This window comes from Macaca fascicularis, chromosome 17 (genome assembly GCF_037993035.2).
Source record: "Macaca fascicularis isolate 582-1 chromosome 17, T2T-MFA8v1.1".
Classification (NCBI taxonomy): domain Eukaryota; kingdom Metazoa; phylum Chordata; class Mammalia; order Primates; family Cercopithecidae; genus Macaca; species Macaca fascicularis.
Window position 1 is genome coordinate 28615659 of NC_088391.1, and position 16039 is coordinate 28631697.

General features: G+C 37.5%; 1 protein-coding gene across 15 annotated transcripts in view; it reads left to right on the forward strand.

Moving 5' to 3' along the window:
* The window catches only part of SETDB2 (SET domain bifurcated histone lysine methyltransferase 2), a 54650-nt gene that overhangs the window by 10395 nt on the left and 28216 nt on the right, over positions 1 to 16039 (forward strand). For 9 of the 15 annotated variants that reach the window (XR_012426957.1, XR_012426958.1, XM_005585854.4 and 6 more), the window contains exons 4-7: positions 3738 to 3863; positions 4716 to 4781; positions 7600 to 7635; positions 11352 to 11448. Coding sequence is in view for 8 of the 15 variants with exons in the window: in XM_005585854.4 (XP_005585911.3) it covers positions 3738 to 3863; positions 4716 to 4781; positions 7600 to 7635; positions 11352 to 11448 (325 nt within the window). In the remaining 7 variants the exon portion in view is untranslated. Of the gene's footprint in view, positions 1 to 3737; positions 3864 to 4715; positions 4782 to 7599; positions 7756 to 11351; positions 11449 to 16039 lie in introns of all 15 variants that reach the window. The other 6 variants (XR_012426959.1, XM_074022035.1, XM_074022034.1 and 3 more) reach the window with 2 other exon arrangements.

Here is a 16039-nt window from a genome sequence, read left to right on the forward strand (position 1 = left end):
ATAGTCTTGCAATGAATAGTCATAACTGGCTAAATAAAAAAGAGAGTTTGAACAGATAATGAAGTTATCAGATGGTATTCTTCATTTCTGGGGGCAAATACCAGCAATATTAGTATCCTGAATTGATCTTCAATTCAAGTACCTGCTCCAGTATTCCTTGTAAATATCTTCTAATAAAATATACTGAAATATTTACGGTTCTAGGTTATAATGCTGAGCATGCATACAGTGCACAAAGAAGTGAAGATCAGGAGCAAGAAACTAAAATTGCTTATATTGTAGTAACTATGTCTACAGTCAAAATCAAAGTCACCCAGATGATTCTTGTGATACTCATTTAGTCTCCTTGTGCACAGAAGTTGTTAACTGGATCTATTAGTTTCATTTATCAGAAAGTTTGGTTACCTCTGATCAAGAAGGAAGACATGAGGAACAAGTGACATTTTAATGAGAATTAAACCTAGCAATATGAGATAATAAGGATGTCATAAGGAAAAACATATTTATTTAAAACCGAGAGCAAATAAATATGAATTGCTTAGTTAACATTCATTTATTGTAGAAGCAGATTCAGTATTTTCTTTGATTGGCTTTGTTTTTTTAAATTGTATTACCAATGTCCTTTTTATTAATCAGTTCCAAGATTGAGCATTTACTCTGTTTACTTTTTAAATAACTCATTTTAAGTATTTCCTACCAGAATAATTTAGTACCATGTATTGGCATTTCTAAGACTTTTTTTTTTTTTTTTTTTGTGAGAGTTTTGTTCTGTTACCCAGGCTGGAGTGCAGTGGCACGATCTCAGCCCACTGCAACCTCTGCCTCCTAGGTTCAAGCAGTTCTCATGCCTCATCCTCCCAAGTAGCTGGGACTACAGGCATATGCCACTATGCCCAGCTAACTTTTTTGTGTTTTTGGTAGAGATGGGGTGTCACCGTGTTGGCCAGGCATGTCTCAAACTCCTGGCCTCAAGTGATCTGCCTGCCTCAGCCTCCCAAAACGCTGGGATTACAGGCATGAGCCACCACACCTGCCTCTGAGACAATTTTAAATGAAAAAAAAAAAAAAAAAATTCATTGAGTCCTGATTGCTGTCTTCATCACTGCTTTTTTTTCAGAACAGGACAGAATTATATGTGATTCCAGAATGCTTTAATGTTACCAAAGGCTATTTTTAAATACTTCCAAAAAACTTCAAAATACTTCAAAATACATCTCAGTGTCCACCTCTAATAAAGATAAATCCCTAGTAAGGGGTATTGACTCATATCTGTGAAGGGAAATGTAACAATAATCTATGAAGTGCTTTGAAAAATAATTTTGCCCAAAAGTGATTTTTGTTAATTATCAGTGAAAAACTTAATGATTTTAGGCACCCTGAGAAAGCCCTGCTTCACAAAAATATTTTTCTCATTGAGCTGATTGTTCTCTAAAATTCCACAATGAAAGATTAATCCCTTTTGCTCACTGCAGCCAAGAACTCCTGGGCTCAAGCAATCCTCTCGCCTCAGCCTTCTGAGTAGCTTGGACCACAGGCATGTACCACCTCACCTGGCTGATTTTTTTATAGAGATGAGGTCTTGCTATGTTACCCATGCTGGTCTTGAACTCTTGGCCTCAAGTGATTCTCCTTTCTCAGTCTCCTAAAGTGCTGGGATTACAGGCCTGAGACACTGTGCCCAGTTTATTTCCATTTTATAGATGTGGTCACACAGTTAATAAATGGGTCAGAACTAGTATTCAGACCCAACTACACTTGAACTCCAAAGCCTAGGTTGTTAATCACCACTCTTCTTTCCTTGGCTTCTGAGATACTGCTTTCCTGGGTTTCTCTTCCACCTCAGTCTCTATAGTTCCTTTTCCTTGTATTGTTCATGTTCTACATAAGACCCTTCTTATTCTGTATGTTCTCCCTATGGAATTACGTCTACTCTGTGGCATCAGCAAGTATTTGTATGTTAATGACTCCAATTTGTATTTCTGAACCAGATCTTACTCTAGAGCCTATGCATCCAGTTTGTTCAGAGAGCCTCTTACTACTTGAATTTTTCACCTGTCCCTCTACCTTTATTCGTACCTTACTGAATAGCATTATTGTCCATATGATTGCCTGAGGCAAAAAGTGGAAATCATTCATGACTTCTCCCACTGCTACCTGAGTGATCTTTCTGGAAAACATAACTAATCACATCATAAGATCCATATACCTCTTGGCTAGCTTTCCATATAAAAGTTGCCTAGCATGGCACATAGGGCCTTCGTTGTCATGCCCCTACCTGCCTTTTAAGCACCAGTTCTCATCCATTTTGTCCTCTCACATTGCTCTTGTTTAAAATCTTGAAATCTTGTTTGAGCTGTGCTATGGGGAATTAGAAGTAAGCTTAGTCTTACGTAGTATACATCAGGCCAGAGTATTAGTAGGAAAACAACACCCCTCCAGAGGCCGCTGTGTTGGCAGCAGCACTAATTAGCCAAAGTCCCCTTTGGGAAAGGTGACTTTCTCAGCAGAAATTGAGACTTTGAGGCCGGGCGCGGTGGCTCAAGCCTGTAATCCCAGCACTTTGGGAGGCCGAGACGGGCGGATCACGAGGTCAGGAGTTCGAGACCATCCTGGCTAACACGGTGAAACCCCGTCTCTACTAAAAAATACAAAAAACTAGCCGGGCGAGGTGGCGGGCGCCTGTAGTCCCGGCTACTCGGGAGGCTGAGGCAGGAGAATGGCGTAAAAACCCAGGAGGCAGAGCTTGCAGTGAGCTGAGATCCGGCCACTGCACTCCAGCCTGGGCGACACAGCGAGACTCCGTCTCAAAAAAAAAAAAAAAAAAAAAAAAGAAATTGAGACTTTGATACCTAAGCCCCTTATGCAAATTCTCCCTTCTTTGCCAAACTTGGAAGTTCTGGGTTTAACTTGTGTTAAGGAAAATGTATTTTTTGTAAGCCATCTGGACTGTCTACTCATTAATCCTCCCTGTGCCTACTCCAGTGACCTTTCTAAAATGTAATTATTACTATGTCTCTCCTTTGCTTAAGGCCCTATTCATTGATTTTAAATAATTTTATACATTGTAACATTGTATAAATGAATTATGCTTAGCATTTTAGGTATTTTTGTTACTTTTAAAATGATGTGAGATTTAGCTTTTGCCTACTTATAATTGTTTTTCTTATGTTTTCAAGTTTGAAAGGATTGTTTCTTTAGGAAAATTTCAAAGTATTAGCTTACTGGGCATCAGAAATGTTGGCTCATTTATGTAACTTTCTCTGTAAAACTTTAAACATTAATTTGCTTCATGCAATTAAATGTACAGAAGACTTTTTTTAAAAGCAATATTGTTGGACATTTAGTTATTTCAGCAGCCATTGAGTTGTCTCATTCTGAAACCACACTCAGTGGAGATTATATCCCTAAGACTTTTAAAAGTGTATGTATAATCTATACATATACCTCACAACCATTCTCCAGTGAAGTCTTTCTTCCATTTTCTAGTCAAGAAAGTGTCACTAAAGTTTTCAATATATATTTTAAAAATTAACAGAAATGGGTGAGACGCTTAGATCATATTGTTTCTAGCTCTTTGTAAGGAAACATTACTAAAATATTTTCCTCAAGGAAAATGATAGACCAGATGAGTCTTGATCTTATTTAGAAACCAAGTAGATTGTTCTATAACATGTTCCTTAGATAAATTACAGTATTTTTCTATTAGCTCTTAGGCTAGTCACTTATTTTAATTTTAGGCGATGCAAAAACTTTCTGGATGGAGCTAGAAGATGATGGAAAAGTGGACTTCATTTTTGAACAAGTACAAAATGTGCTGCAGTCACTGAAACAAAAGATCAAAGATGGGTCTGCCACCAATAAAGGTATGAAGCAATAAAAACTTTGAATATGTTTAATACTAAATATTTCTCTCTGGCAGTATAGTGTCATTCTATTTCTAATATTGCTGTTTGTAAAAGTAGGTGGATATAATTTGAATATATACTTTTGAATTATACCTACTGAATTTCTTTTTATCTCAAACTACTTTTTCTCTTGTTTATCTTTTTTTTAGGGGAATGTTGCAAAAGTAACATAACATTTGACACTTACAGAAAAATATAACAAGGAAAAATTATTCCACATTCAGAGACAACTAGTATTTTCATATGTATGTGTAAAAGTACATATAACTTTATTTTGCCTGCTTTAAACAGAACTTACTCTGCCAGTCTTCTGAAAGCAAAATTTGTGTTCTACATAGGCAGTTCAGTCATCCAAGTTTTTATTTTTTCTATTTGTTTGTTGTCAACCCTGGCTGGTTATAGAACGTAAGACTTTAAGATGGAATCGTCCTCAATCCATCAGGACATATGGTTTTGAAGCAAATTTTTCTCCAGATTATTTTTAATACTTTCTGGATGTTCTTATGACATTATTATTATGTGTTTATCCAAAAAAATTGGCACTGTTTTTCATTTTAATATTCCTTCTCAATCCTCCATAAGTCAGATAAATCTAGATTCTAATCCAGTTGTACTACTTCCTAGCTGAATGTCCTGGAATAAATAGCTTAACCTCTGAACCTCAGTTTCTTTTGTCTCTAATGCAGATAGTACTATTAACCTCTCAGAGAGTAGTGAAGATTAAATGAGATAAAATATGTAAATTGTTCAGCACAGTAGCTGGCACCATGAATAAAGGTAATGGTGATGCTATTTTTCTGTCTTTAACAGAATACATCCAAGCAATGATTCTAGTGAATGAAGCAACTATAATTAACAGTTCAACATCAGTAAAGGGTACGTACATCTCTATTCCCAATGTAGAGTATTCTCTGATATTTTCTTGCCATGAAGCAGGATAGCTTTAATAGGTCGGGCTAATTAAAGATAATTTAAAATAAAATCTAACATCCACATTTCTAAGTTACGTAAATCACAGTTTCCTCTGTTAAATGAAAAGTCCTACCCATCTAGAGACAGTAAATGCACATCCAACTAAGCATCCTAGGGAAAGAATTAACAAATGTGTGTCTTCTTTGGGGGGGAAAAATTTCTCTTTTAAAGAGGGCAAATAGAATTGTACCTTTAAATCACTATATATCCACTTTCTGTGAAGAACAATACTTGAAAGATATATTCTTGTGTAGATAAGATGGTGGGTAAATCTTTATTTCTAGATTGCTTTTAGACCATCAGTCTTCCAAGCTCTAAATCAGTTTAGAAGGATCAAAGATAATATACTAAAGAAAAACTGTTTCTCTTCTCTCAAAACTTCTGACACCAAATGTGGATTTTCCATGCCGTGCAATTCTCCAGTATTCTGTGGACGCCAGTGGATATTGTGTTCTAAAATTTAATTCAGTTCTGACACTTAGTGCTACCCAGAGTTAGCACAGATCCCACAGATTAAGGGCTCATTCCCACCAACTTGCTCCCACTTCAGACACTGGTCACAATCTCTGGGCCTCCTGTACTTCTGACTGACTTGGCTACAAATCAGAGGTTCCCACAACCCCCTCCTCAGATTCCATGATTTGCTATAATGGCTTATAGAACTCACAGAAGCACTTACGATTACCAGTTTATTATAAATGGTATTGTAAAGGATACAAATGAATAGCCAGGTGAAGAGGTACACAGGGCAAAGTCTGGAAGGGCCTGAGTCCAGGAGCTTCTGTCCCTGTGGAGTTTTGGGGTGTACCACCCTCCCAGTATGTGGATGCATTCACCAGTCTGAAAGCTCTCTGAACCCTGTTGTTCAGGGGTTTTGTGGAGGTCTCATTACATAGGCATGATTCAGTCATCAGCCCATTGGTAATTTGCTTAATCTGCCTCTTTCTCTTCCCTGGATATGGGGGTGGAAAGGGTAGGGATGAAAGTGCCAACTCTTTAACCATGCCTTTGTCAGAAGTGCCTTGGTCTTTCTGACAACCAGCCCCCATTCTGAAGCTGTCTAGGGACACCTCACCTTTCAGCAGTCATTAGCATACAAAAGACGCTCTTACCACTACTGGAGATTCCAAGGGTCTCAGAAGTTTTATGTCAGGAACTGGGGACTAAGACAAATATTATAACAGAAGATGCTCCTCTCACACCTGTCACTTGAAATTAGAAGGGTTTTAGGAATTACGTCAGGAGCCAGGGCAGAAACCAAATATATATTTCTTATGATGTTACATTTTAACAGGATCAATCACCATTCCATAAATCTTAGTCTATCACACATTTGCTGAAGTTTTGAGGAAGTACAATATTTACTAGGTTTATATTAATGCTGTTAGATGTTGTCAATAAATTTTAATGATTTTTGTCTTTTATAATTTGGAGTCTTAAGGCTTTTAAATCTCAGAAAATATAGTCTAGCATCACCAGTCTATTTTAAGTCAACCATTTGGTATTCAAAAGTATCCTCAATTTCAGTAGCCATAGCTTTGGAAGAGTAGTTTCTTGAAGAAAACAGTCTTCCTTTCACAGTATCCTTCAGTAACCCTCAGAATTGTAGGGGAGGAAAAATTTTATCTCAGTGGCTGGGGGATAAGGGCTGTAACAAAAGATAGAAGACAGATTAACAGGAGAAGAGACATAAACAAATGTGTTAATTTTTTTTCTTTTTTTTTGAGACGAAGTCTTGCTCTCTCGCCCAGGCTGGAGTACAGTGGTGGTATCTCGGCTCACTGCAACCACCGCCTCCTGGGTTCAAGCAATTCTTCTGCCTCAGCCTCCCAAGTAGCTGGGACTACAGGCTCATGCCACCACAGCTGGCTAATTTTTTTGTGTGTTTTAGTAGAGACAGGGTTTCACCATGTTGCCTAGACTGGTTGCGAACTCCTGAGCTCAGGCAAACTGCTTGTCTTGGCCTCCCAAAGTGCTGGAATTACCAGCATGAGCTACTGCGCCTGGCCAACTTTTAATTTTATATGCGGGAATTAGGAGGACCAGAGAGATCTTAGGGTGAATACAGGAGGATCTTTATTGAGTGCACTCAGACCCAGCAGACTTAACATACAAAAACTGGGCCCAGAACAAAGACAGCAGTTGACTTTTATATACAAGGGGGTGGGCTAGCCAGAACCAAGCTTACAGTGGCACGAAGCGTAGTGGCGTGAAAGCAATGATACAGAGGCAGAACAAAGATAGTTAATCAAATTGTGACAGGTTCATGACTCAGGATTACACATGACCATTGCTCTGCAGCCCAGATGTCTGTTATCTAGGTTTTTCTCTAGTGCCTAGCACAGCTTATTCCATGACCTTCACTATGGTGCCCAGGTGGCTGTAACTCAGGCCTGCTCAGACAGCTCATGACCTTCACTCCACTGTTTAGATAAAACAGAATACTTGAAGTTACTAGTTACAGAGAACAGGAATCTATACACTCATACCATAAGAGAAAGGAAAATTTGTTTTTCTCCTCCCTATGTTGAGGGAGTGCTGGGAGAGTCCCAGAGCACATTTCTTTGTGTCCTGGCTTCTTAGATAGTATTATCAAGACCTTTTCTGGGTCTGGGCTGTGCCTGTTGCTGCCTCTGGGATAAGTCGTCCTAAAATGGGAAAGCTTATTTCTCTTTCTTTTTAATTTTATTTTTCTTTCTTTCTTTAATTTCCTGCCTCACAGGAGCATCACAGAAAGAAGTGAATACCCAAAGCACTGGTGAGATTTGAGAGCACATTATACCACCCTAATAGGTGAAAAGGAGGGGCAGAGGAGCACTTCTGGAAGAACACATGACATCAAAGATAAATGGGCCCTACAAGAATAAGTGGGAGATTTGTAAGAGTGTCTGAGTATAGTACTGACTGCCTCTGTTCTCTCTGATAAGATGAAGTCATTCCTGGTTGATGAAACTTCTGGGAGGGGATTTATGACAATTGAGTTCCTTTTTGGGAGGATCTATTTTTAGACAGATAAGGCAACTCCAGAGAAAGCCTTTTCCTATATTTGTTCATTCTCAGATGTCTTCAATTCAAAATAATTTTTATGCTACTATATCTCATCTGGACAATCCTTAACGAATTATATTTAGTTTTGCAAGGGAGAGGCTTTTAACCTCACTTGTTACCAAGAAAAATGGTAACAACTAATTCTAAAGATTTCTTTTCATTCTGAAGAAACTTTTTTCCACAAAAAGTCAGTTGGTTTTTGTTTGGTGTCTTTTAAGAAAATAATTTTATCAATAGAAATGCTGAATATTATAATTTTGTATTTTTATATAGTTTGTCCCTTTGAGATGTAACAAATGCATCAATATAAGAGTATATTTATTTGCTAGTGGTGAAGTGTTTTTAAGTAAACAGTTGGGGAGAGTTATGTAATTTACATTGTTGGCAAATGTAAGGATTGAAAACCTTTGGTAATAAAGTTTCATGTGGGCTGGATGCAGTGGCTCAGGCCTGTGATCCAAGCACTTTAGGAGGCCGAGGTGGGAGGATCACTTTGGCTCAGGAGTTTGAGACCAACTTGGGCAACACAATGAGACCTCATCTCTACAGATAATAAAAAAAAAAATTAGCTGGCTGTGGTGATATGTATGTGTGGTCCCAGGTACTCAAGAGGCTGCGATAGGATCGCTTGAGCCCAGGAAATCAAATCTGCAGTGAGCTGGGATCACACTACTGCATTCCAGCCTTCCACCCTAGGCAAAAGAGTGAGACCCTGTCTTTTAAAAAAAAAAAAAAAGTTTCATGCTAGCATTTATTTTAAAAAGAATGTTGAGAATGAGAGAAACAAAAGAACTTTGTGTTGAGGTCAAAACAAGCTGTCCTGGATCCAACCTACACTCCCCAGGCTGTCATCAAACTGCTAATTATGTTTATTTTTCTTGATGATGTGTAACTGTCAGTATTTCCTCTGTCTCCATATGAAGGATTGGATAGTATTTTCTTGAGAGAAATTATTTACCTTTCCTCTTTTATCTAATGACTAAATCTCCATGGTTTTGAGTAAATCCTATTTCCAACTATGCTTATATACATTTATTTTGCTCATATTTGTTAATATAGGTTTATGTAACTCATGCAAATAAATTAGCTGGAGGAAAAGTCAAACTCTTAATTCGTAAAATTGATTTCTAATCAGTTACAGCTGTGAACCTAAAATAATCAAAAGGGTCAGAATCTAATTTTTTTTTTTTTTTTTTTTTTGAGATGAAGTCTTGTACTTGTCCTCCAGGCTGGAGTGCAGTGGCACAATCTTGGCTCACTGCAACCTTCGCCTCCCGGGTTCAAGCGATTCTCCTGCCTCAGCCTCCTGAGTAGCTGGGATTACAGGCACCTGCCACCACACCAGGCTAATTTTTGTATTTTTAGTGGAGACAGAGTTTCACCATGTTGGCCAGGCTGGTCTCGAACTCCTGACCTCAGGTGATCCGCCCGCCTCAGCCTCCCAAAGTGCTGAGATTACAGGTGTGAACCACCATGCCCAGCCCAGAATCTAATTTTGAGAGAGTTTATTCAGGTGCAAAGCGTAAGGGTAGCCATCTGAGGACTGGTGCTATACCAAAGAATGGTGATAAATGCTTCTGGTGTGGGGAGAAATGAGGATTATTTATATAGGCAAAACAGAGGTGTTGAACAGGATTACCGCATTTTTGTGCAAAGGATAACATACAGATATTTGATTGGCTACTTTTGATTACACTCTAAGCGGGTTGTCCAACATGCTGTTGTAAACAGGTAATGGTCACAAGGGTCTCTTTCTCCATATCATTTAGACTAAGTCTGAATAAAGAATAGGGAGTCTTAGCTAGGCATGGTGTCTCAGGCTTGTAATCCCAGAACTTTGGAAGGCTGAGGTGGCAGGATCACTTGAGTCCAGGAGTTCAAGACCAGGCAACATAGTGAGATTCTGCCTCTACAAAACAATTTTAAAAATTAGTCGGGTGTGGAGTTGCCCATGATCACATCAATGTACTGCAGCTTGGGTGACAGAGCAAGACCTTGTGTCTTTAAAAAAAAAAAAAAGAATAGGGAGTCTAGTTAATGTGTAACATCTCAACACAGAAGTCAGAAAGCAATGATCATGCACCAAAGGAAAAAATAATCATGTTACATGAGTCATCTTTCAGGGCTTAACTTTTCCCTTTGGCATAATAAATTTGGAAGGTCCTAAATTTTTATTTTTACATAGCTCTCTTCAACTATCAAATTTTTATTCATTTATTTTAGAGATGGGGTCTTTCTCTGTCGCTCAGGCTGGAGTGCAGTGGTGCAAGTATAGCTCACTGCAGCCTACAACTCCTGGGCTTAAGCAGTGCTCCCACCTCAGTTCCCAAATAGCTAGAACTACGGGCATGCGCCACCACGCCTGGCTAACTTTTTTTTTTTTTTTTTTTTCTTGTAGAGACAGGGCCTTATTCTGTTGCTCAGGGGGCCCTTGAACTCCTGGTCTCAAGTAATCCTCCCATTTCATCCTTCCAAAGTGCTGGGATTACAGGCATGAACCTTGTGCTTGGCTCAGCTATCAGATTTTAAACCTTTCTTTACTTGGAAAATTAAAGACAGATATTTTTCAGTTAGCCACGGAGCAACCTTGAAATACAATATCCTTTTATTAAATTTTTGTTGAGGGGGAAAGTAAGTTATAATTTTTTTATTAGAAAATAAATATAGTGGGCCAGGCACAGTGGCTCATGCCTGTAATCCCAGCCCTTTGGGAGGCCCAGGTGGGCAGATCACTTGAGGACAGGAGTTCAAGATCAGCTGGACCAACATGATAAAACCCTGTCTCTACTGAAACTACAAAAATTAGCTGGGTGTGGTTTTGCATGCCTGTAATGCCAACTACTGGAGAGGCTGAGGCAAGAGAATCATTTGAACCTAGGAGGTGAAGGGTGCAGTGAGCCAAGATCACACCACTGCCTTCCACCCTGGGCAACAGAGTGAATGAGACTCTGTCTCAAAAAAAAAAGAAGAAATGTGAAAACTAGATCAAAAGAGATACCCAGATGCTTCATCCCCTCGCCAAAGTAGTTGTAGAGCAATAGGAAAACAAAAGGTACATAAATTTTTCATTTTCTGACTTTTATAGAGCCTTTAAGAATTATGTGATTTCTCTATAAAATGCATGCAGAAGCAGGGATACTCAATGTCCACCTTAAAGATTGGTTAAGCTTCAAATCAAGTTCAGGCCAAACTAGAGTTTCTACAGTAGAAATGTTTTCTGTCCTCAGTGTTTTATCCTATTTTATTAATATTTTTGAAAATACTGACATTTAATCTTTTGCCTCAATCTTGAAACCTTAATATGTTTGCATATTTTAGGGATCCATATGGGCAGACTCTAGTCAATGAACATATTACTTGGATACTTACAGCAAATGGTTTTTAACTTGGTATATTTGTTGCTCACATTTGTATTTTTTTGTGTAGAACATATGCCTGTGACTCAGAAGGAACAGGAAAACAAATCCAATGCATTTCCCTCTACATCATATGGAAACTCCTTTCCAGAAGACTGTACATTTCTGTATGTATATAAATTCTTTGTTATTAATGCTTTTGCTCCTACAGATTTCTTCTTTATAAATCACTTGACATTAGAATAGATGAGATATACAAAAAAAAATTTTTCCCATTAAAGCTTTAAAAGTTGTATATTTTAGTATTTTATGTAGGATAGAATTTCATGAGTCTCTGAATAGGTTATTTAATACTCCTAGTTAAGTCTTTTTATAAAGTTTAGCTTAAGATGTCTTTGTGTAATTTATTAATACACTGAAATCTACCAAGTAGTGTGTTTTTTTTGTTTTGTTTTGTTTTTTGTTTTAGTGCTTAGATTATACCAGAGAATTTAAAAATGTCAAAGTGTTTCTTTCAGTATCAGTTGAGTTTTCACAATGCATAACAGCTCTGAAGTAGTATCAAAAAGTTTATGTATAGACTATGGGTCTGTGTCTATATTCCATAAGCTTATGAATAGACTAAATTTTTCTGACCTTTCCTTTCTCATTTTATCATTACATGCAGTAAAGACTCTTTGGCATAAAGGAGAATTGCAGAAGAGTGAATCTGATACTCGGCCATGTAGTCTTTATTTTTAGTAGATAATACCTGGGCCTAACCCTTCAAGTACTAATTACAGAGAAGTTTCTGAAAGTTCTCTAGAGTAAAGAACATAGTTTCAAAACACAAAAAAAAGTATCTTTAGAAAGAAACTTCGTTACCCTAATTTCATTTGTTCTTTCTGCTCAATATTAAATTGACCAAAAAAAACCTCAATATATAATTCTTTTTTTGATTTCGTGTCTGTGAGAGTTGTAGATAGACACTGTTTTGTATGATTTGGATTTACAAATACTAGAGATGTCATTGCAGTTTGAGTCGGTCTCAAAAGGCCCATAAAATTATTTTAAAATGCTCTAAAGCTAAGTTTACACTTTAGCTCCTTAATTGGCCATTTCAGTAGCTCACAAAACAGTTTTTTTCCTAGAAATTCGGAGCTTTGAATATACAGTGTAAAATTTCATAAGTTTTTAAGAACAAATTCACTGAGTCTAAATCACTAAAATATAAAGTTCTTTTTCATGCAAATTACCACCAAACAAGCTCTCTACCAAACAGTTATCTATATATTTAGACATTATATTTTAAACTTAAATGCAGGAGTGGTTTATTCCTGTGAAGTATCATTTTTTTGGTTTAAATTCATTATACCAGCTTACCAGAATCTTTTTGAATTTTGGAATATTTTTTGTCCCTTTTAGCTTATCATCTTGTACAAATAAATAAGCTTTCTAATATTCATTATGGTCACCGAAAACAATATTGACCAGGACATGACCAGAGATAAAAACCTGTGGTTGGCTCACTACTAGACACTGTTTCTATTATGCTTCAGAAAGAACTCTTTAAGCAACTGTGAATTTACTTGTACTGTTGTCCCACCTACACTTCTCACTTACAAGGTGGTCATGAAAAATCAAGGTTCACTGCCGTAGCGTTCTGTGGCATTGCCAGACATTATTCAGACTTACTGAAAACTTTGTCAAAAAAGAAAATTCAGTTAATTTTGATTTTTCTCACCTACTTGTTGACTCAGCACCTAGTCTTGGCCTTTTAAATTCCAAATATTTAGAAGTCACACACTTGATGCCTTTTTCTGGAAATTTTTAAGAGACCAATGTTAAGCTAACCTTTCTATATTTTCTGTAACCTGTCCTCCTTCCCTTTTTAAAAATCAGGGCAGTGAGAACTTGAGGATAAGTGGTCACAGAAAAAATCAGGGCAATACTGTTTTATTTTTAATTTTTCCGTATTTGAAGTTTTTTTCCCCAGACCTTGAGATTTAATTTGTGGAGTCTTCTATATGCTTAAATAAACTTGAGTTCTAGTACCCTCTCTTTAACTGTCACAGACTTCAGTTTCTTTTTATTTTTTTGTTGTTTCCAACTTGAGAGCCATACTTACAGATGGAAAAGACAAACGCAGAATTGTTTTTGAGAAACTCTTCCTTCTCTTTGTTATCAGTTAACCTTATCTTTCTCCTAACAGATTATTTTCTTGTTCTAAGCATAACTTTAGTTGTTTTTTGTTGTTGTTGTTGTTGTTGTTGTTGTTATTTTATTAGCATTTTTGGAAACCTCGGTTCTTACTAAGCTTTGTGATACTTTTCTTACCGGTTCATACCAATGTTTCGTATTCATAATTAACTGTCTTCTTTTGTATGTATACTTGTAAAAATCCGAGCTGCCCAGAAAAATTGAGTTGGTTTCTTTAACTGTTTTCCCATCTCTTTAGGACTGTTTGTGATTATATAATCAGAATTTCATTTCCTTAAGAATCTCCCATCTCTCTTGTACTGTATTGACACTCAGAGGCTTTTTTTTTTGAGATTATATCTAACTTTGAGTTGAGCTTTCTGAGATCCTTTCAGATGAAGGTACATGTCTTATTAGGCTTAGGATTTTCTTCCTTTGCTGTTAAGAATTCCAAGGAAGCATTTCATTTTTGACCGGAATTATGTTTAAATAATTCCTTTGATATTTCCTCTGCAGGCCAGAAGTTTATTGCTTATTTTACTTTCAGTACTTAAACCCTCTTAGCAGGCCAGTGGTCACATAGGCTGCCTGGTAAACTAAATGGTCAATAACTTAAGCCAGGGATTCTCAGCCCCGGCTAAACTGCTCAAGATTAGGCTGAGCATGGTGGCTCACACCAGTAATCCCAGCACTTAGGGAGGCTGAGGCAGGAGGACCAGTTGAGCCCAAAAATTCAAGACTAGCCCGGGCAACATGGCAAAACCCCATCTCTACAAAAAAATAACAAAAATTAGCTGGGAGTAGTGGCACATGCCTATGGTCCCAGCTACTTGGGAGGCTGAGGTGTATTACCTAAGTCTGGAAGGTCAAGGCTGCAGTGAGCCATGATCACGCTTCCACGCTCTAGCTTGGGTAACAAAGTGAGACCCTATTTCACAAAAAAGATTACACAAACTATCAATGGCAAACCCCAGGATGAAATCTTGGGTCTAATAGGACACAGGCTTCAGTTTTTTGTGGGGTTTTTTCTTTTCTTTCTTTTCTTTTTTTTTTTTTTTTTTTGAGACAGCAGGGTCTCACTTTGTCTCGCTGGGTGGACTGCAGTGGCACATAGTCACAACTCACTGTAGCCTTGACCCCCTAAGCTCAAGCGATCCTTCCACCTCAGACTCTCAAGTAGCTGGGACTACAGGTGCATACCACCACACCTGGCTAATTTTTAACTTTTTTTTTTTTTTTTGTAGCGATGTGATCTCGCTGTGTTGCCCAGGCAGGTCGTGAACTCCTGGTCTCAAGCAATCCTCCCTCTTCAGCTCCCAAAGTGCTGGGATTACAGGCATGAGCCACCCCACCATGCCCAGTCAGTATTTTATTCTTGAGTTGAACTGAATTTCTACTCCATATAAGTGAGTTATGACATAGGTAAATGTAAAAATTAAAAATAATAATTAAAAAGATATCCTTTTTATACTTTTGTGATTTTAGAAGTCTGAATTCCTTCTTTTTTTTTTGGTCAAGTGTAAACTTTGGTTTGTCAGGAGTACACACCTATTCAAGCTAGCTTAAGTAGTGGACTTTATTAGAAGTGTACGAGGCGTGCAGCTGTGGTTAGCATACTGGGTGATATTGGGCTTGCACCACTACTTAAAGACACAGGTATAAATTTAAGCCATTATGTGGCTTTTTACATGACATGCACACAAACCCAAAAGATTATTTAAAAAAAAACATGCACACACATGTACCTAGACATACATACACACATACATGTAAGTAAAATAGGTCTTGAAGAACAGAAAATGTAACACAGCAGGCCATGTGAACACTAAAATAGGAACTCAAAAGTCAGTACCTAAGGTCCGGGTTGACACAGTCTCAACTCTACTTATATCTATTACCAGTAGGTTTCTTCTCTTCCCATATGACCAAACATAGCTGCTCCAGCTGGACTCTAACTTTCTAGTGCAAGTGTTACCTCATGAGACATATATACATATATATATATAATTTTTTTTTTTTAAATAGAGACAGGGTCTAGTCATGTTACCCAGGCTGGTCTTGATCTCCTGGGCTCAATGAATCCTCCTGCCTCGGCCTCCCACAGTGCTGGGATTACAGGTGTGAGCTACCACACCCAACCATTTTTTTAAATATCTTAATTTAAATTCTTGAAAGAGACTGTATAAAAAGCCTAGTATATATACAAGACCCAACATCTTTGAGTACACTGAAATTAATATACCTGCCTTTCAGAAGAGGATGACCAAAGAAGGGACCGAGCAAAATAACAAATTTACCTACTGCATTCTTTAGATGAATACAGTTTACATTCTTGTTTTAAAATATGCCCCCTTAATGGTCATAGAGGATAGAATGACTTCTTACTTTAGCCTTGCCAAAAGCTAGATAATCATTTGGCAACCTCTAAGCCTTGCTCCACTTTGATGTTCAGGGTGACTAACGACACCTGAATTTACCTCTAGCACTTTTAATCAGTAACTAGATTTACAATACTGTACATAGAATTGGTTTTGTTTATTTCTGGTTTTTTTTTTTTTTTTGAGTAATGTATCTTCACAC